This window comes from Physeter macrocephalus, chromosome 7, assembly GCF_002837175.3.
Source record: "Physeter macrocephalus isolate SW-GA chromosome 7, ASM283717v5, whole genome shotgun sequence".
Lineage (NCBI taxonomy): Eukaryota > Metazoa > Chordata > Mammalia > Artiodactyla > Physeteridae > Physeter > Physeter macrocephalus.
This window is the reverse complement of record NC_041220.1, coordinates 10,698,207-10,720,152: the sequence shown is the minus strand read 5'-3', so window position 1 is coordinate 10,720,152 and position 21,946 is coordinate 10,698,207. Positions and strand designations below refer to the sequence as shown.

Below are 21,946 nucleotides of genomic sequence, written 5' to 3'. Positions count from 1 at the left end.
TTTAGCCACAGCAATCAGAGAAGAAAAAGAAATAAAAGGAATCCAAATTGGAAAAGAAGAAGTAAAACTGTCACTGTTTGCAGATGACATGATACTATACATAGAGAATCCTAAAGATGCTACCAGAAAACTACTAGAGCTATTAATGAATTTGATAAAGTAGCTGGAAACAAAATTAATGCACAGAAATCTCTTGCATTCCTATACACTAACGACGAATAATCTGAAAGAGATATTAAGGAAACACTCCCATTTACCATTGCAACAAAAAGAACAAAATACCTAGGATTAAACCGACCTAAGGAGACAAAAGACCTGTATGCAGAAAACTATAAGAACACTGATGAAATAAATTAATGATTCAAACAGATGGAGACATATACCATGTTCTTGGATTGGAAGAATCAACATTGTGAAAATGACTATACTACACAAAGCAATCTACGGATTCAATGCAATCCCTATCAAACTACCAATGGCATTTTTTCACAGAACTAGAACAAAAAATTTCACAATTTGTATGGAAACACAAAAGACCCCAAATAGCCAAAACAGTCTTGAGAAAGAAAAACAGAGCTGGAGGAATCAGGCTCCTGGACTTCTGACTATACTACAAAGCTACAGTAATCAAGACAGTATGGTACTGGCAGATAAAAAAAGAAATATAGATCAATGGAACAAGATAGAAAACCCAGAGATAAACTCACGCACATATGGTCACCATATTCTTGATAAAGGAGGCAAGAATATACAATGGAGAAAAGACAGCCTCTTCAATAAGTGGTGCTTGGAAAACTGGACAGCTACATGAAAAAGAAGGAAATTACAACACTCCCTAACACCATACACAAAAATAAACTCAAAATGGATTAAAGACCTAAATGTAAGGCCAGACACTCTAAAATTCTTAGGGGAAAACATAGGCAGAACACTCTGTGACATAAATCACAGCAAGATCCTCTGTGACCCAACTCCTAGAGAAATGAAAATAAAACAAATATAAAAATGGGACCTAATAAAACTTAAAAGCTTTTACATAGCAAAGGAAACCATAAACAAGACAAAAAGACAACCCTCTTAATGTGGATAAGGAAGATGTGGCACATATATACAATGGAATATTACTCAGCCATAAAATAAACAAAATTGAGTTATTTGTAGTGAGGTGGATGGACCTAGAGTCTGTCATACAGAGTGAGGTAAGTCAGAAAGAGAAAAACAAATACTGTATGCTAACACATATATATGGAATCTAAAAATAATAAATGGTTCTGAAGAACCTAGGAGCAGGACAGAAATAAAGATGCCAACCTCGAGAATGGACTTGAGGACACAGAGAGCGAGAAGGGTAAGCTAGGACGAAGTGAGAGAGTAGCATTGACATATATACACTAGCAATTGTAAAATAGATAGCTAGTGGGAAGCAGCCGCATAGCACAGGGAGATCAGCTCCGTGCTTTGTGACTACCTAGAGTAGTGGAATAGGGAGGGTGGGAGGGAGGGAGACGCAAGAGGGAGGAGATATGGGGATATATGTATATGTATAGCTGATTCACTTTGTTATGCAGCAGAAACTAACACACCATTTTAAAGCAGTTATACTCCAATAAAGATGTTAAAAAAATTAAGTTAATCATCAAATAAAAAAAACAAGTATTCAGCTTACGTTTGCTCTGTTGCAATCCAAGATATATATAAACTGCCCTCTAGGGACCCTCTGTAAATGGGATGTTATGAAGTATGATTTTTATAAGAAATGGATATCAGACAGTTGTAGACTATGCTGTATGAAGGGAGCCTATGTAGAGTAACAGCTTTCCATTTTAATAGTTGAAGGAGAATCCATGTGGTTGAGAAAGCAGATAAGCACGTTTCAAGGTTCAGAGCTTGTGGTAAAAATTAAAGAATACAACTAATACTACCATCTAATGGAGGCTGTGGAGATGCGCTGCAAGGATAAGTGTAGACAAAGTCAGAATTTTTGAGTCTTCTCCAGAATGACAAAATGTAAACATGGGTTTTGGGGTTCGTGTGTGTGTGTGTACACGCACGCACGTATGTACACGCTGGAGGTGGAGAGACATACTGGGCAAGGAACAATTATGGCGCAAAACAACAGTTCAGTAGTAAAGATATACCTAAAATTTTATGGGATCACAGGAGGAGGAACAAGGACATTTGTTGGGAGGAGAGGTTTTTAACAAGGAGGTTGACATTTGAGTTGGGTTTTAACAAAGGAGTTCGAGGTAAGTGAATAATCCACTAGATAAATCAAGTCCTACAGAAATCTTTTAAAATGTGTCTATCATTGCTATATGTAGACTCTGCCATTTTGTAATGTAACTAATTTACTTATTCTTACAGTGATAAAATCTAATAAAATTATAATGAAGTACAAAGTGCACTTTACTGTTCAGTTTATGTGCATTAAAAAAGTATATATGTATGTAAATCTAGAATTATAAAAATAAACTTTCGTGGCTGGCAGAAAAATGAATCTGTAAAAAGATCAAAATTTATATTTGTCTTTGAGGTTTTGTAACAAGAAATGTTCATTTTCAAGTAAAATTTTCTATTCATGTTCTTAGAAAAGAAAAAAATGAAAACTTAAAGCCCATAATTCACTATTTTTAAAGCATCAACATTCTGTAAATGTTTAAAAACATGAGATTTCCAGTACAGCTTTTCACCGGCATTTAAACTGAACTTTGCATTGAGAATAGCCATGACTAGTTAGCAGGCATCAACCATATCACCTGTTGTGAACTCTTCCTGGTTTTAGACTCTAGGGTCACTTCTGCTTCCCCACATTGCCTAGACTGAGGGGTGAGACTCTTTGTCCTTACAGACCTCTTCAGTTTCCTTGACCTACATAGTGTTTTCAAAACCCATTTGTTTTGTCCACACGATTACTGTTTAATCACTGGCCTCTCCCAACTGGTGACATGAAATCTGTGCAATAATCCTGTGACTAGCACATAACACTTAACAGCTAACATAGTGCAACTCATTGGATTCCTCAGAAAAGAAGGCAAACATTACATAGATATAGGTAAGAATGCAAGACCCAGGCTTTATGAGTATAAATGTTATAAAGCTTAGGTGAAGGGTTGTTTTGTTTCTCTATTGACCTTGAAATTGTTAACAGTGCAGAATCTCATCTTTTACCTCTTTTTCATAAAACTCTTCATTTAATTGAAACAAACTTTTAAATTGCACCTTCCTTTATTTGATATTTGTATGGAGGTAATATAGAAAGATTAAATCAACAGTTATATCAGATATAGTCTTAGAGAATTTTTGATGTGAGATTAAATCTCTTCGAAGTCTAATCCCAAACTGTTTATACCCTCTTAAAATTTTAACTTATTTTTAAAAACCTACTGAATCACCATATTATATTTTTTTAATGAAAAGAAATTGTAAGTGTGCTCAACAACCCATTTCATTTTCATACTTTATGTCTAGCTCTTTTGTTCCCATTAAAATGGTTGAAAATCAGTCTCATCACTAAAACCCCTTCTGTTTCAACTATCTGATGTTTCATAAAAGGATCAAAGTTCCTTCATAATCTTCCCTTACTCTGTTGTTTATTTCTGATGGTAACGTGTGAGAGCACATATGTGTTCTGTGACTCAGAAGGTGTGATGAAACAAACATGCTGAGTGAGATCAAAGAATTGGCATTGAAATTGAAATAAAGAAATAAATTTCATGGTAAGTTTGATACAACTGCCCCTGTAAGCATTGCTTTCTGTAAACTTTCCTTAATAAAAAGTAAACCAAACTGAAACTGCTTATGGTTCTAAATTTGTGATCATTAAGCTTGAAACACCTCTTAATATCTGCATGATTACAACAGACTATCTTAGCAAAGATTCTATTGATATGTTTGGCTAAGCCACGCTCACTTAGAAATCTCGGTAGCTTTTATTTCTTCTTACTCTTTAGTTATCTACGTGTGCAAATATAGGGCTTTAGAAGTTGATGCCTAGTGGAAATGAAATTATTTTAAGTGACGATCGGTCCGTCATCCCTTAATCTGTTATTCTTGATTTATTCCAGTGGCTGAGAAGACCAAAGAGCAAGTGACAAATGTTGGAGAGGCGGTGGTGACAGGGGTGACTGCGGTAGCACAGAAGACGGTGGAAGGAGCAGGTAGCATTGCAGCTGCCACTGGCTTTGGCAAAAAGGATCAGTTGGGCAAGGTATGGCTGTGTACATTTTTTTGTTTTATATGTAAGCTTGTGGATCACGGTGAGTTTTCAGGCAAGGCACTAGGCAGGAATAAGATGCTTACTTGTGGGAGGGCTGACTGACCTTCCTCATAAAAAAGTACTACCTTTATATGTGTATTCTTTTTGGAGGTATTCACCCAGATAAATGCCATGAAAATTGTACAATAATCATGATTGTTTTATTTTCGGGAAAAAAGTTAATGAAATGGACAGTTTAACAAACGCCCAAAAGAACAGTGACATTCAGAAAGAATGGGTGCTTTTATGTTAGCTATGAATCTTGGAATTTCTCTTTGTTGGAATATAGCAAATGCTTTGTGCCCAATCTCTAAATGTTCAAAAATGAAGATCTTTTACTTGATTTCTTTATAGTGACACCATCTCTTATTAAAGGGCAGATTTGCTTATTACATAACAGTTCATTGCCAAATATATGTCTGTGGAAACTGAGAGACTTAAACTACATTACCAACCAGAGATCATTGTTTGGGGGTGGTTTTTCAGTTCTCAGAAGAATTCTGACTTTGCCTTTCTTGACAAATATGAGACTCTAGGAAGATTATTCAAGAGTTATTATGACTTTCATTTTAAACAAGTAAGCAATAGAAAATGAAGTGTCAACTGGAAGATGAAATTTTACAAATTTCCTGACCACAGCAGCAGAATGATTCTTTTTTTTTTTTTAAATTAATTAATTAATTTATTTATTTTGGCTGTGTTGGGTCTTCGTTTCTGTGCGAGGGCTTTCTCTAGTCGCGGCTAGCGGGGCCCACTCTTCATTGCGGTGCGCGGGCCTCTCACTATCGCGGCCTCTCTTGTTGCGGAGCACAGGCTCCAGATGCGCAGGCTCAGTAGTTGTGGCTCACGGGCCTAGTTGCTCCGCGGCATGTGGGATACCCCCAGACCAGGGCTCGAACCCATGTCCCCTGCATTGGCAGGCAGATTCTCAACCACTGCGCCACCAGGGAAGCCCCGAATGATTCTTTTTTTAACTGAAGTGTAGTTGATTTACAATGCTGTGGCAATCTCTGCTGTACAGCAAAGTGACTCAGTTATATCCATAAATACATTCTTTTTTAATCCTCTTTTCCATTATGGTTTATCCCAAGAGATTGGATATAGTTCCCTGTGCTATACAGTAGGACCTTGCTGTTTCTCCATTCTTTTTTTTTTTTTTTTTTTTTTTGCGGTCCTCGTGCATCGGCAGGCGGATTCTCAACCACTGCGCCACCAGGGAAGCCCGTTTCTCCATTCTTAATGCGATAGTTTTCACTTACCAACCCCAGACTCCTAGTGCATCCCTCCCCCACCTCCCCTCCCCCTTGGCAACCACAAGTCTGCTCTCTATGTCTGTGAGTCTGTTTCTGTTTTGTAGATGGGTTCATTCGTGCCATATTTTAGGTTCCACATATAAGTGATATCATATGGTATTTGTCTTTCTCTTTGTGACTTACTTCACTTAGTATGATAATCTCTAGTTACATCCATGTTGCTGCAAATGGCATTATTTCGTTCTTTGTTATGACAGAGTAGTATTCCATTGTATATAGGTACCACATCTTCTTTATCCATTCATCTGTTGATGGACATTTAGGTTGTTTCCATGTTTTGGCTATGGTGAAGAGTGCTGTTATGAACATAGGGGTGCATGTAATATTTTTGAATTATAATTTTGTCTGGGTATATGCCCAGGAGTGGAATTGCTGGATCATATGGTCATTCTATTTTTAGTTTTCTGAGGAACCTCCACACTGTTTTCCATAGTGGCTGCACCAACTTACATTCCCACCAACAGTGTAGGAGGGTTCCCTTTTCTCCGCACCCTCTCCAGCATTTGTTATTTGTAGACTTTTTAATGATGGCCATTCTGGCTGGTGTGAGGTGATACCTCATTATAGCTTTGACTTGCATTTCTCTAATAATCAGTGATGTAGAGCATCTTTTCATGTGCCTACTGGCTATAGATCTTCTTTGGAGAAATGACTATTAAGGTCTTCTCTCCATTTTTTGATTAGGTTGTTTGTTTTTTTGTTGTTGTTGTTGAGTTGTATGAGCTATTTGTATATTTTGGAGATTAAACCATTGTCAGTAGCATGATTAGCAGCAGAATGAGTTTTGCTTTTTCCCTGCCATAGTGCCGCCTTGTTATTGCTTGAACACATCAAGCATACCCTTGCCTTGACTCTTCCCGCTGTCTGGAAAGCTCTTCCCCGAGATTATACATTTGCCTCACTCCCTCATCTCCTCAGGTCTTCACTAATCAACACTTTCTCAGTGAGGCCTACTCTGACGTATTTAAAATTGGAACCATTCTCCTCATCTCTGGTATTCCTAATTTCCCTACTCTTTCTTTTTTTTTTTTGTTTTTTTGGCCAAAACATTCATCACTTTAAAAAATAATAGCTAGCTTATTTTTATGCATATTGCTTATTTTATTTCTCCCATTCTGAAATGTAAGCACCACGAAAGTAGAAGATATTAGTTTGTTCACTGATATTTCACAAGTGTCTAGAAGAGTGCCCTGACACATAGGAGACAATTAAGGAATATTTATTACATTAAGAAGGAAAAGAAGGAAGGAAATCAGTGATAAGCAGAGTGACTTTATTTCTGTGTTTTTAGTAAATATGTGTGTACTATAGCAACCATGGCTCTTCAACCATCCAAAAGTTATCATCAAAATGTTTTGGAATAGATATCCTGAAAACTATAAGAAAGTATCTTTATTTGCTGACAGACTACTCTGCATTGTTTCCACTCCATGTAATCCTATGTAGCAGGCCTATCTTGATGGATCATTAAAACATCAATAAAAAGGAAGGACTGAAAACCTGTGACATATTGAGATTTTATCACGTGTAGTTACATTGTCTGGAACAATTGATGCTACTTCTGGAAAATCTGGACTGGGCTTCCAGTGAAGTTCTTCAGCTAATGCTTGAATGTATGGTTGATGATAGTAGTATTCCTTTGTACAGACTATGCTTTTCAAACTGTCTTATTACTCATGCTAATAGTTATACTAATTCCTATTTCCATCTGAAATTATAATTCTATATATAGCTTTATTCCATTTCCAAAGTTCAGAGGGACCCTCAGATTTTAGCACAAAGGCAGTTAATGTGTTTTGTGTCCCAAATCCTTGCCAACATAATAGAAACTATGGACCCTCTTCCCAGAAAAATGTACACTCACATACATACACCAAAGGGCTTAGTGGGATCATGGAAGCCCATCAACAGACAGAGCCCATGATTTAGATCAGTTTCCTGATTGTACAAATGAGGAAATTTACAGAGGGGAAGTAAGCAGTCCAAGGTCACATAGCCAATTGTAATAGACTGGATACCAGCAGTGCTTTTCCATCTATTAATGTCATTTCTCCAACCCCTTCCTCAAAATTTACCTTCCTTTTGGCTTTTCATAAATGAAATTTGGACAACCAGGTTTAACTGGGAAAATTCTTTACTTCAGAATATTAAGAAACCAGGGAAGCATGTACCGTCTGCATCTCACCCTCACTGAAGGCGTACAATGTGCATTGCAAATAAGGCATGAAAATGTTTCATTTCTTACAAAATTGGGCTTGCTTTTTACCTTTCTAAAAATATTGCTCTTTATTTTAATGTTTTTTAAAGCAGAAATCTAAATGATGTGACAAAATTAACCATTTGGAGATATTTCTCTTATGGGTACTTGTAGGGTCTTACAAATTTCTAATATGAAAATAAAGCCATAAACCTAGAAATTACAGCATAGTTGTAGCAAAAAAAAATTGAACTGGGAGTTTAAATGGCTGATTCTCATTCCTGCTCTGTCACGAACAGGCTAAATGACCTTTTGAAGATCTCATAAGACTCTTTCTTGTATAATGAGGGATATACTAGAAAATTGTTAAATCCCAATTTAGCAATAAAGTTCTGAGTTTCTGTAATAATTCAAGGAAGATGCTACTAAACTTTCATTTTGGCCACATCTACGGGATGCCCAAAATTCCCGAATTTAAACAAAATTGTTGAATTTGTTCGTTATGAAATCTGAAATAATTTAATCCTTCAAACTCTTATCAAAGTGATGCTGGTGAATGGAAATAAGCACTTTATTGTTGCTTTAACCACTAGTTAATGACCCCCATTTTGACACTCATTATTCATTGAAGAAATAATGCTTGCTCACTGTGTGCCAGAAACTTTGCTAGATATTGAGGTTAAAATGATAAGAAAACCATACAGTTTTTCTCTTCATTGTGCTTATAGTCTAGTGACAGAAATCAGTAGTAATCATCTAATCACCACACAATAAGTGTGTAGTTATAAACTGTGGTAACTGCAATGGAGTACATAATGGCAAGAATATCTAACTAGAGACTTGACCCAGCTACTGCAGGGTAAGGGGGAGGGGGAGGGCAATACAAAGGCTTCCCTGGGGAAGTGATGTTTGAACTGAGATCCAAAAAATGACTAGCAATTTTCAGAAGTGAGAGTTAGAGGAAAAGCATTCCAGGTAAAAGCATCAGCAAGAGGAAATCTAATGTGGTAGGAAGGGAGCATGGCAAATCAAAGAGGACAGCTGGGACCAGAGAAAATAAGGATGTAGCCGGGCCACGTCACAGTTGGCCATGATAAAACCATTGTTCTTTGTTCTAAAAATAAAGGAACCTAGTAAAGCATTTTAAACATTTAATCTGGATGTCAGGTTATAAATTTGCCTGTGGAAATGATGTCTCTGCCTGTAGGGTGGGAAACAGATTAAAAAGAGGAAAGAGAGGAAACCAGGGACCAGTTAGTGGGCTATGATAGAAGAGGAGATGATTGTGAATACCAAGGTGTTGGTGAGGGAAAAAGAAAGAAATGGATTAATTCAAAGACTACACAGGATGTAATATCAATGAGATTCAGTGATGCATTTCACACGGCTTGGTGGAAGAGGAATGTGATAAGCAGGGCTACTAGGTGTTAGCTTGTTGAAGTGGATTAGTGGCTGTGCCATTCTCTTGGTCGTTGGTTTCTCCCTTTGAATATCAGGAACACTGCAAAAGGATTGTCTGCATTGGTGTTCAGCCCGCATGCCCTTTGAGGGTATTTGGCCCATCATTCCCAGACTGATTGAGGGGACAAATCTTCTTTCCTTTCTCCCTCCCTCCCTCCCTCCCTCCCTTCCTTCCTTCCTTCCTTCTTCCCTCCCTTCCTTCCTTCCTTCCTTTCTCCCTCCCTCCCTCCCTCCCTTCCTTCCTCCCTTCGTTCCTTTCTCCCTCCCTTCCTTCCTTTCTTTCTTTCTTTCTTTCTTTCTCTTTCCCTTCCTTCCTCCCTCCCTCCCTTTCCTTTCTCTTTTCTTTCTTTCCTGCCTTTTGTGTTTTCTTGTGTTTTTTTTTAAACCAAGAGCTCTAGTACTCATTTTTATTTTTCTCTATTTGCTAAATTCATCTCTTCGGGAATGCTTGTTCTGGTGTACTCATCCCTTTTTGATGAGAGGTGTGACCACAGATACCTAAGTGTTTTTGTGAATTTGATCATATGAATGAAGCCACCCTTAGTAATAATTTCTAATTATAAGATACTAGATTAAAGGACAAATAGGATGTCCCGAATTTTAAGAACTTTTTGTAATCAAGTATTATTAGCTTCTTTATTTAATACATCAGAATAATACATCTACTGATCTGTATTTTTACCTATGTACACACAAGAGGTTACCAGCCGTACAATTCATTTCCTGAAGCTCAGTCACCTGATTAGCGCAATAGACACAAGCTACAAATGCATTGGCAGAGGTATTCAAGTTTTAAGTTCAAACAAACAGTGATGTTATATAAATAAAATTTATGTTTCCCACTTCTATTGAGAACAAATGATCTTCTTGTACCAAGAATATTATAAAAGAAAGGCACTTGAGTAAGAGTTATTATGTAGTGCGTCTGTGTTTACAATATACAGCGGTTCACTACGTCATTTGCTCCATTCCAACCCCTCAATAGTGCTCTGCATGTGTTTGCTGCTCAAATAAATCCTTACTGAATACATGAGCATCTCTTTAATGCTCTCTGGAATGCCCTAGAACAGTTGGATCCTCGGTGTCCCTGAGGTTTATATTTTTGTAATTTTCTGCACATGTAGAGAGTGAAAGCTCTGAATAAGCCATAAAGCCACTGCCTGACAAATAGTGCAGCAGTCAACTTCATTATCACATCCCGTTTAGGCACCGCCCTATCTACGTGGAGATGAATAGATTTTATGGAAGAAATAAGCTTGAAATATTTATGGCCTCAGATACTTGAAATATTCAGGTTTCACCTGTTTATTTTTTTATTCAGAATCATAATAAAGTTCCTAAACAGTGCCATTTTGGAAAAAGTAGATCATATTATAAACAATTTTTAATATCCCCAGCACAGTTACCCAGAAAATATTGATGTCAAATGTATAGAAGCATGCATAATCTGTAATCCTGCCTTAATTTGTAAGAGGGTAGCTCACCAAATGTGTGCTAGGTGACTGAAACAAAGCAGAAATGAAAAATTTCAGATTTGACATTGTGATCTCTAACATTTAAGTGTCCTTATTTCCTTTGACTTACCAGAGCTATTGTGTTTAGCTTGATGCAAATTTATTTTTAAACACTTGAGTGTTACGGACCTTCTAATTAAATGATTAATCAGATGATAAATATTGGCATCAGCTAGCTCATTTGATGCTGATTTCACAAATAAGCCAAAGGTCACAGGTAACCTTTCAGATTTCTTTGAAGAAGCATACACATATCACAGACGTGATCTTAATATTGTTTATAAGAAGGTAATAAGAGATGTCAACATTAGTGAAGTATTTTAATTTACAGTAAACTTTTTCCTTTAATTATTTATTAATGATTGATACAATGTATTTTCTCAAATAATTAGAAGTTTGAGTCTTGCCTTGTGCTTGACCTTAGAACATTACCAACATGACTGTTAGTTGTATTTAAACCTAAACTAAAACTTCTGGGGCACAATGCTCTGCCTGATTTGCGTTTGTGGTGGAAGCAGTGTATACGGCTAATATCATTGTAATCTTAGATGAAAGCATAATGTGGTAAATAAAGAAAAAAACTAATTGACCTAATTGATTTGTTTCAAAATGAATATGATCAGTAATAGTTTGCAGTGTGGTATGTAAAAGTCAATATTCTATACTCGTATGAAAGTCTACTAGTGTTACGTAACCTGTCTCCACTAAGAAACTCGTCTATTATGATGGGATTTCTGTGTATCTAATAATATTTCACTGGGTTCAGGATGGTTGAATCATGATTCTTAATGACCCTTAATCTTGTAAGGTTGTAAGTAGGAAAGCACCCTATAATTATATATAAGATTGTAAGGGACATAGGCTTACAGTTAAATTTTCATTAAAATTCAATAGCATTCAGTCATTTAATGGGTACTTTGTATGTGCGCTATGGGGAAAAGGCGAATAACACGTGGATGGCTCCTGCCTTCAGGAAATGTGCAATCCAGGCAGGCGACCGATGTATTTACCCCTGGGAAGAAGGAGAATCTCTTTGAGAACATGTATTTGTAACAAGTATATATCCATTATAGGGAAAAAAATGCTTTCTGTTAGAAATGAGAGAGACTTATCCTCTCAGTAAATATTATCTTTAAATTTGTTTTTGTCAGTAGACAGTGAAATTACCCCACACAGAGATAAGAGCTACAATATTTTAGCTGTTTAGACACAGCTAAAATATAAAACACTTCCACCTGAATCCTAGGACCAGTGTAAGCATTGTGTAATACAACAATGAACAATAAGTTTAAAAATTGTCATAAAACAATAATGTGTAAGCATTACAACCCTGCAATACATACATGAGTACAGACCCAATTTCAGTCTTCAGAAAACCAATTGTGATGATAGTTTTGTTTGTTAGAGAAATATATTATAAGAGGGTATGATAGAACTGCTCCAAGGCACACCAACAAATAGCTTTAAATCATATTTGTGCGATTGGTTTATTCCTTCATAAATGCTTAACATGGATTGCAATTTTGCTGAATGCAGTGTGAGAGCAATACCCATACTTTTATGAACTCATTGTCATTGCGCTTGTGGCTAATGTGTATTGCTACCGTCCCTTCACATGCAAAGATGACATGATATTTTTGATAGTGTTTCATTAATCAGATACTATTATGTGTGAGATGATTTCAAATTTAGGTGTTTTTTTAAAAGCTCTATTACCATCTGAGCCATATTTCCACCTTGTAATTGAACGAAAAACAACATTAGTAACAATAATTTGAAGTGGCAGGAATAAAAGAAATAAGGTGTGTTTATTTATTATGATATACAGTAATCTTATTCCACACTTCAATGATGATCAACTTGTGTGTTCCTAAAAAGTAAGAATAATTTGATTTTTTTGTCCCTTGAAAGAAAGGCTTTTAGTTTTCTCATTTTCAGGGAGATATTTGATGGTGGTGTTTGCTTTATCAAGAGACAATAGAAAAAGAGGTCCTAGGTTCTCAAAATATTCAAAATATACACAAATCTAGAACAAAATGTTTACTTGAATTTTAGAGGAACAGAAATAAGATAAATGAGATGCCGATTGTGCATGCGAATACGTAATTATGGGAACTAGAGTTGGGCGATTCATCTTATCAATCTCATTGTTCTTCTATGAGGGGAAAATGAGTAGTTTGTCAACTCAAATATGAGGTAAGTCTTTTATAAAAAAAACTTTATTAAAACTTTACCAAACATTTGTATATCTTATAATTTAAATATTCCTCTTTACCAGGTAATTCTGGTGTCACTAAACAGATGTATTAAGGAAAGTATTATTTAATCTTATTAAAGCTATAGTGTACATTAATACAAAGAACACTGAGACAGAAATTATGTTTGTTGAGTAAATAAACAATCGAATGAACAAAAAAAAATAGAAAGAATATATATTTTATCTTCCTGATTAGAGGTGGAAGCTATTTTATTTTTCTTGTGTGTTCTTCACAACTACATAGTATGATGAATGTATTTGGAACTCAAATCACAAGAATGAATTCAGTTGCAGCTTTGGGGATTGTGAAGAATAATGTGAATTTATAATTTAAGAAAATCACATAGAATTTAACTGTCTATGCTTACAAGGGGATGATGTAAGTCTGAGAAGCCGTATTAGCAAATCATCTCCAATTAACACATATACACATTTTATCCTATTTGATTGTTGGGGATCCTCAAAAAAGCAGAAAATTGCCCTTTCATTATACACTGTACTATTTCTTGCCACATGGGTTCTCTGGTACATACAGCTTTGCCTTGAGGCCCCAGGTTTTACTCAGTGGATTGTGTATTATATACTATCTGTAGCAGAAATGGAGGAGGCACCTGCTTCCTACTTAGGTCCCTGAATTTGGGGCTTAATATAATTATCACACAAAGCATATAATGTCATTAAAAATACTTCACCTTTAATTTCTAACATTGCAACATATGTAAAATAGGCACCTTTAAAAATAATAATCTCCACTAAATACTAATAACTGCTTATAGTAGCAATCCTTCTTCCATGGTATTCTTCCTGCAAAGGGAAACAAACATTTGTGTTTGACGCAGATCACAAGTGTTCTGACTAAAGCTGCTCTCTATCTGTTGTTTCATCCACCATGATAGCCAGCTGGCCTCTATCTTTGTACTGGGTTCCTGGTTTACCCACACCATTGGATTTGGTCAGCTATAGGAGAAGCATGGCTTAGTGCAGAGGGCATGTGCTTTAAGTCAGGTAACATGGAGTTGGTCTTGTCTCTTTGGATGATGCCATTTTACCCCTCTAAGCATGGATTTTCTCCTCTGTGAAATAACAGTGTTGGATTAAATGAGTTCAAAATGTTTTGAGTCTGTGTTTAATGTCTTGAATTTTAGGCCAGTTTGTTCAATTTTGCATTGCCAGACTTCTGGCAACTCATTTAACCTTTCTAAATCAAAACTACTCATCTGTAACTGGCCAGTCACTGCACAGAGTCGGAGTGTGAATGAAATGAGGTATGGCACACAAAAGATAAACAACCAACTGCAATGCATTGTAGTTATAACATTTTGCTAAGAGGAGCCTACATTTTCTCTAAGTTGTGTTAGATATATGATGATAGAAGGTCTCTTCTATATTTGTTTATATTTTGATGATATTTAACAAGTAAACTGTAAACACAAAAAAGGGAAAAACCATTCACTGAACAGTCTACTAAACAAAATAGTCATACTACTATTATTTTGTGTTTGATTTCCCCAGTACGGTTCCACTGATTATTGCACACATGTTATAATTAGAAAGAAACAATTTTAGGGCTTCCCTGGTGGCACAGTGGTTGAGAGCCCGCCTGCCGATGCAGGGGACACGGGTTCGTGCCCCGGTCCGGGAAGATCCCACATGCCGCGGAGCGACTAGGCCCGTGAGCCACGGCCGCTGAGCCTGCGCGTCTGGAGCCTGTGCTCCGCAACCGGAGAGGCCACAACAGTGAGACGCCCGGGTGCCGCAAAAAAATAAACAATAAAATAAAAAATAAATAAAAAAAGAAAGAAACAATTTTGGGAAACACTGGAGTAAACAAAGTTAAAAATCTCTTTTAAACTGAAGACAATCTGGAGCCCTAATATGTTGTGTCTGCGCGTCTGGAGCCTGTGCTCCGCAACTGGAGAGGCCACAACAGTGAGACGCCCGGGTACCGCAAAAAAATAAAAAATAAAATAAAAAATAAAGAAAAAAAGAAAGAAACAATTTTGGGAAACACTGGAGTAAACAAAGTTAAAAATCTCTTTTAAACTAAAGAAAATCTGGAGCCCTAACATGTTGTGTTAGGGATATAGTTGCTGTCTTTCCTATTGCTTTTTTGATGCAAAACCCGTGGAGAGTAGTTCTGGGTATTCTGTGGAACACAGGTTTGAGATGCCCCAGGCTAACTGAAACTGTCCCCACTCACTCTTTTCCTCCTCTTCTTACTAAGCCTTGTTTTTTGGTTCTGGATTAGAGGTATTTAGAGAGATTACCAGGACTCAGCACCCCATATCCAAATCCTCTTCTTTTATACCCATTTTCTATAAGATCCCTTGGGACAAGGCCAAAGAGAGGACTCTGTTCATATGAAGCTTTTGTACCAAATCCTGACAAAGCTCCCAGATGGGGGCAGGTCTAAGTAGTTTGCAACTGTGAAAATTGGCTGAGGCATCTTCTTGGCCCTTTTCCCTTTTAGTCAAAGGCAAGGAAGTCCATCAAAGGGAAGAGGCCAGAGAGGTTCTCCAGCTAATTTTCTAGAATGGGAGCAGGTCCAGAGGAGGAACAACCGCGTGCTCATCTGACTTTGGCATCTTCATGATAAGCGCTAAGGCCTGGTTTAATGTTTAAGGACTCGTAGTTAATCTTATTTTAGTTATTTTTAGTATAAAACAGACTCATTGTATAAATATTCAATCAAATTCAAGATTTATTTGTTGCCAGAGCTTAACATGAGCTCAAAGTTCCCTCTCCCCAAGTTCACTTGAAATGGGATGGTAGGTCTGCAAAGGGTGAAAGGACAAGGGATGGGGGCAGGAATATCCTTGCTCTTGATGGGTTCTGGTTTTCATTCCACACAGCCACTGATGTCCTGGGTGACTGTCTGATGTGGCCTCAATGTGCCTGGCTGGTCCCCTGCTCACCTCGGACGTCTGGGACAACCATGTCATTGTCTCCACGTTTTGGCTGGCCAGCGCCTGCCAGCACTTCTTTCCAAGGCCTGATCTGGACCCATGGGAAACCTAGGAATCCTTCCTACGCCAGCCTTAACTCTTAGAAGTCAGGGTGTGTGCAGGGGTGAGGGAGATTGAGTCTGAGCTCGCCAGTGTTGTATGTCAGCCACCAGGTCTCCGTAGTTGTTGGCTCACACTCTGCCGGCACTGGGAAAGCTCAGCAGGCCCTGTTCCTCGGGCAGCATCCCGCCAGGGAACAAGGCACCAGTCTCCCTGCTCACAGGCGTCCCCAACCTCGCGAGGAGTGCCTCCACAGAGGAGGGTTCCCGGGAAAAGACAAACTCTAATGCTCCACCTCAAATCTGTTCCCCTGAAAATCTCTTTTTTTCTTTTTATACTTTACTGATGGAATAAGACGAAAGGGTCTGGTATTTGAACTTTAATGATTTCGTTTCACTGTCTCAGCTATGAGTCCCTGCACCTTCTACTTGGATGTGGGATAGGGAAGGGACCAGCTGTTAGCTGGGCTTCAGTTGGTGTTACATTTTCAGCAACTTTATGTTGGAAATGTCCTTCCGACAGTATGGTTGGTGAAAAATTGATACAAATCATTCTTGAGGACACGTTGGAAATCTCTATTAAAAGCATTGAAATTATGCGTATTCTTTAAATCAACAATTTCATTTCAAAGAATTTAAATGATCATAAACTTAAATATAAGGATGCTCACCTCATCATTGATTATAATATTAAATTTTTTAAAAATGCTAGCAGTTTGACAATAGGGACTTTACTTGAATACATTATGGTTGATTCATACAGTGGTTACTCTGAGCAGTCATCAAAATGTTGGTGTAAAAGAGTAATTGATGGAGAGGAAGGAAGCTCTTGCTGCATTAAGTGAAAAGAACATATAATAAAACAATATGAACAGTTTGTATAGTATAACCTATTTTTATCAAAAACAACCGTGTGTGTTATACGTGTGTACAGAGATCTGAGGTGAATGCACGCGGCTCTCAGTTTTTCTCGGTGAAGCACCCTTTGCACTTCCAGCTGGATAATTCTTTGCTTTGGGGAGCTCTCCCATTCACTGTGGGACGTTTCCCAGCCCAGGGCCTTACTTAAACACCAGTAGGTGTCCCCAGGCATCGTACCCACCACAAAAAGCCCTCCTGAGGAAACACCGCAACCGAGTGACTATTTCTGGGTCACGGATTATAGTCATTTTATTGTTTCCCTTTGCTTACTTACACTTTCTTCAATTTCCTTTAATAAGTAATGTATTGAATTCATAACAAAAGCATAATAAATGATATTTGTGATATTCCACACTATTCAACATTTATGTGACTAAGCGTTCTTCTGCTTTAACCATAATGAGAACTTAAAGAGACTCATTTCTTTCCTAGTGCCCTAGTTCCTGCTTACGTTTGTTCTGCTGATTTAAAAAAATCACCTTAGCTTCATAGATGCTGAAAATGCAGTTGTAGTATGTGCTGTTCATCCTTCACCTGTCTATTTATTCATCCATTCGTCTGATTCATATTTATTAAAATTATGCTGTGTGCAAACTGCATCATCAGAAATATAGAGATGCATAAGACCAGTTTCTTATGCTCCAGGCATTGACATCTAGCTGTTAATCATGATGAGTACATGTAGGAGTCTATTAGTGCATTCATGTTGTGGACCCTGCTTGAAGATTTCTTCCGCAACCTCCTTCTCTTCCCTTCAAGTCTGAAGGGAGGCTGTCTCTGAGGGAGGTATCGCAGCACTCACAGTCTCTTATTATTTCTCAAAATATCTGGTTTAATGCACTTCTTCCATTTATTCCTCTTGGTCGCAATTATCAAACCAAATTAACATACTATCTCAGCAATTCTATTTTGCTATCTAATCATATGGGTTTCCGCATCCAAATTTCAAGATGAATTTTAACAAAGATTTTCGAGGAGTAGTGGGGTGTTCTGTCCAAGTGAATTGAATCATTTCTTTGTTCTCTCATTTTTGGCAAGTATATCTGATCATTTAGGGCCTTACTCACAATCTGACTTTGCCATATATTATAACAAAATCTGATTATAAATATTTTGGGCTCCACGAAAGCTGTCATCCTCTTATATTCATGTATCCTAAAAACTTTGCCTTTCTCATTTCCATATGGTTTAGCCACAGCATGCCCAAATCCCCACGCTTGCAAATAACCATTCAATGTTTTTGTTAACGTGTCTCCTAATATCTAGGAAGTTGTAAACATGTCACTTTTTTGATAGAGTTTTTACTATAGTAGGTTTATTTCTATTGGAATTAGATAACTCCATCCACAGTGTTCAGTTTATTTTACATGGGAACAAAGGCCTTGTCCCTGGACTGGGAGGACCTTACATTCTTTAGACTCTCTGTAACCTCAAGTATCATCTCGTTAATAGGTACTGCCTTTGGTTAATAGTAACTAGCAGATCTCATCATTCCAAATGCCTAGGGTCACATTTTGAAATAAATTTATATTTTTAGACCTAAGGTTTATTGAAATGTAACAAGGATTGAACCATTAATGTATGTATTTGGAAGTAGAATTCAGTTGCAAATAGAAATTAGTTTTTCACACTTAAAAAATATAGGCAACTATTAGAAAAAAAATTAAGGCTTTAAGGGGGTAAAAAATCCCACGAAGTGCCTATTTTTTAGGTGATAAATATCCTGGAACTGTTTGAGAAAAAAAGTATATTTCTTATATCTAACAAATATTTGTGTTTTCATTCTTTATAGAAAGAATGAAATTTCTTTCCTCCTTTACACATTCCTTTTCCTTATGTGAAACTAATTGATTCCTTTATAAAAAGAAAGTGCAAAGACTTATGGGGTGGGAGGTGCTCACGTTATGATGGGTGGTTCAGAGTGTGTGTGTGTGCGTGTGTGTGTGTGTGTGAATGTGGGTGTGGATTGTATGTGTGTAAAATGCGATTTATGGTAGCGTTTTCTTTAGAAATATTCCTGATCTTCTCAGAATTCAACCATTTTATAAATGCATCTCCATAAATCTCTATCTTTGGAATACATGAAATGGCTTTTGGCAGTACTTCCTTTAATATAGTATACTGGAAATTTGAAAGTTACTAACCAGGTTAGCCAGTGGCTGTCCGTTACCCATAGAATGATGCCCCAAGGTCTAATCCTGTTATTCAAGGCCTTTCTTTATCCAGCCTTCCTTTCTTTTCAACCATATGTTTCACAATTACTCGAGAAAACTCTTCAGTCAAGGCAGACAAATGTCTTCAAAATACCTTCCAGTTACTTAACAGAATATGTAACTTTTAATTCTGCCTTACCTTTGAGAGGGCTTTATGCCTCCTGTGTGAATTTTATCCAGGCTAAAAAGCCCAGCTCAAGCCTTCAGAACTCCAAAAATTTTCCCTAGCTACTGAAATGCACAGTAATTTCACCTCACTTAGTCCTCTTAGCGTTTGCAGATATAGCATACGTATTTGGTTGCCCGGGCCAAAACCTTGATTCTTTTCCTTTCACATCCTCCATCCAGGCCTTTAGCTAATCAGTTTACCTGTATTTCAAAATATATGCCTGATCTCCCCATGTCTCCCTTTTCCACTGCCACCACCCTAGGTCAGGCCCTCCTGATTTCTCACCTACATTCCTTCCCTCACCTCTTAACTGATCTCCCTAATTCCACTCACACAACCTAGATAGTCTGTTCTTCACCACAGTAATTCTTTTGAAACAAACCAAATCATCCGTCCCCTGTTCTCAATCACCCAGTGGCCCCCCATCACACATAGAGCGAATCCAGATCCTTCCTGTGGGTATGTTGTCTGGCCCTATGCTGTCTGGTTTTCATTAAGTTTCATTTCCTGTCCCTTTACCCCTCATACACTGCCCTCCAGCTACACTGGGCTTCTTGCTGCTCTTCAGACCTGCCAAGCACATTTCCAATACTCACGAAACATATGTAAAATGAGTTTTATTCATTTAAATGCGGACTGCTTCCTTCTTCTAAAAGCAAATACAAATGCTACAGTTTCCTTTAAAAAAATCACAACTACCCAGAATTTCTGATCCTAATTTTAAAAAGACAAACTGTAAGAATGTGTGAAATGAGAGGGTGTGGAGAAAAGGGAACCCTCTTGCATTGTTGGTGGGAAAGTAAACTGATACAGCCACTATGGACAACAGTATGGAGGTTCCTTAAAAAACTAAAAATAGAACTACCATACAACCCAGCAATCCCACTACTGGGCATATACCCTGAGAAAATCATAATTCCAAAAGAGTCACGTACCACAATGTTCATTGCAGCTCTATTTACAATAGCCAGGACATGGAAGCAACCTAAGTGTCCATCAACAGATGAACGGATAAAGAAGATGTGGCTCATATATACAATGGAATATTACTCAGCCATAAAAAGAAACGAAATTGAGTTATTTGTAGTGAGGTGGATGGATCTAGAGTCTGTCATACAGAGTGAAGTAAGTCAGAAAGAGAAAAATAAGTACCGTATGCTAACACATATATATGGAATCTTAAATAAATAAATAAATAAATAAATAAATAAATAGGGATATATGTATATGTGTAGCTGATTCACTTTGTTATAAAGCAGAAACTAACACACCATTGTAAAGCAACTATATGCCAATAAAGATGTTAAAAAAAAAAAGAATGTGTGAAATGGCAGATATTCTCTCCTTCAGATTTCCATGTGATTTTGGTGCATATTATTAATTTGGTATATTATAGAATATGTGCCTGTTCTAATGAAATGACTTGTATCCTTCATACTTATCACAAAAGTTTTGGCTTTTCCATACTTTTATAACCACTCTAGTTGATGGTACATGGATACATGAAATTAACTTTCTTAAGAAGAAAGCAACCGTTTCACTTATAAGGTAAATCCTGGAGATTTCAAAACTGCTTGTCACTATACATTATTCATTTTGCAATAAACATTTTCTTAGTAAACCACATAAATTAGAACGACTGTTGAACAGATGGGCAGAACCCCAGGCATCCAGTATTAAGCAGTTGGTGAGCATAAGATGCCAGAAAGAAGATTAAGACCAACAAGGCAGGAAGTTTCCCATTGCTCTTGAAAAGGGATGATCCTTTGCTTCTGACTTTTCGCTATATGTTTTCCTTTGAAAGTAATGCCTTCCAAAACAACTTTCCACGTTTCATATCCAAACACACACTCAGGGCTTTCACATGGTAATTGATATATAAATCATAAAATGAAATGTTGAGGCAGATTGAAAAAGGAACTTCCCCCGTGCTTTTGCCTTTTATGCAAGGATGACAGCTCTGCAATGTCTTTCCTCTGTATGGAAATCTGACAGTGTTCAGTCGCAAGACGATGAGAGGGAGGGAAAGGCTGCATACTGAGGAACAGGGTGTCATTTCTCACTGCCTGGATTCATCAGCCATGTGGAACTCTGAGCTGTACTGGCTGAGACAACAGACTTCTTTACTTATTTCTTCTGGAATACTTCAGCATTACAGATTTCACTAAGAGCAGAGAAAAACATTAAGAACTAGATAGCTAAACTTAAAAGCTTTTGCACAGCAAAGGAAACCATAAACAAGTCGAAAAGACAACCCTCAGGATGGGAGAAAATATTTGCAAATGAAGCAACTGACAAAGGATTAATCTCTGAAATTTACAAGCAGCTCATGCAGCTCAATATCCAAAAAACAAACAACCCAATCCAAAAATGGGCAGAAGACCTAAATAGACATTTCTCCAAAGAAGACATACAGATTGCCAACAAACACATGAAAGAATGCTCAACATCATTCATCATTAGAGAAATGCAAATCAAAACTACAATGTGATATCACCTCACACCGGTCAGAACGGCCATCATCAAAAAATCTAGAAACAATAAATGCTGGAGAGGGTGTGGAGAAAAGGGAACACTCTTGCACTGCTGGTGGGAATGTAAACTGATACAGCCACTATGGAGAACAGTATGGAGGTTCCTTA

General features: G+C 37.3%; 1 protein-coding gene across 3 annotated transcripts in view; it reads left to right on the top strand.

The window, feature by feature from the left end:
• SNCA (synuclein alpha) overlaps nucleotides 1-21,946 on the top strand; it is a 138,450-nt gene that overhangs the window by 18,164 nt on the left and 98,340 nt on the right. For 2 of the 3 annotated variants that reach the window (XM_024126656.2, XM_028491516.1), the window contains exon 4: nucleotides 4,065-4,207. In XM_024126656.2, coding sequence (XP_023982424.1) covers nucleotides 4,065-4,207 — 143 coding nt within the window. Of the gene's footprint in view, nucleotides 1-4,064; nucleotides 4,208-6,344; nucleotides 6,350-21,946 lie in introns of all 3 variants that reach the window. The other variant, XM_024126653.1, reaches the window with a different exon arrangement.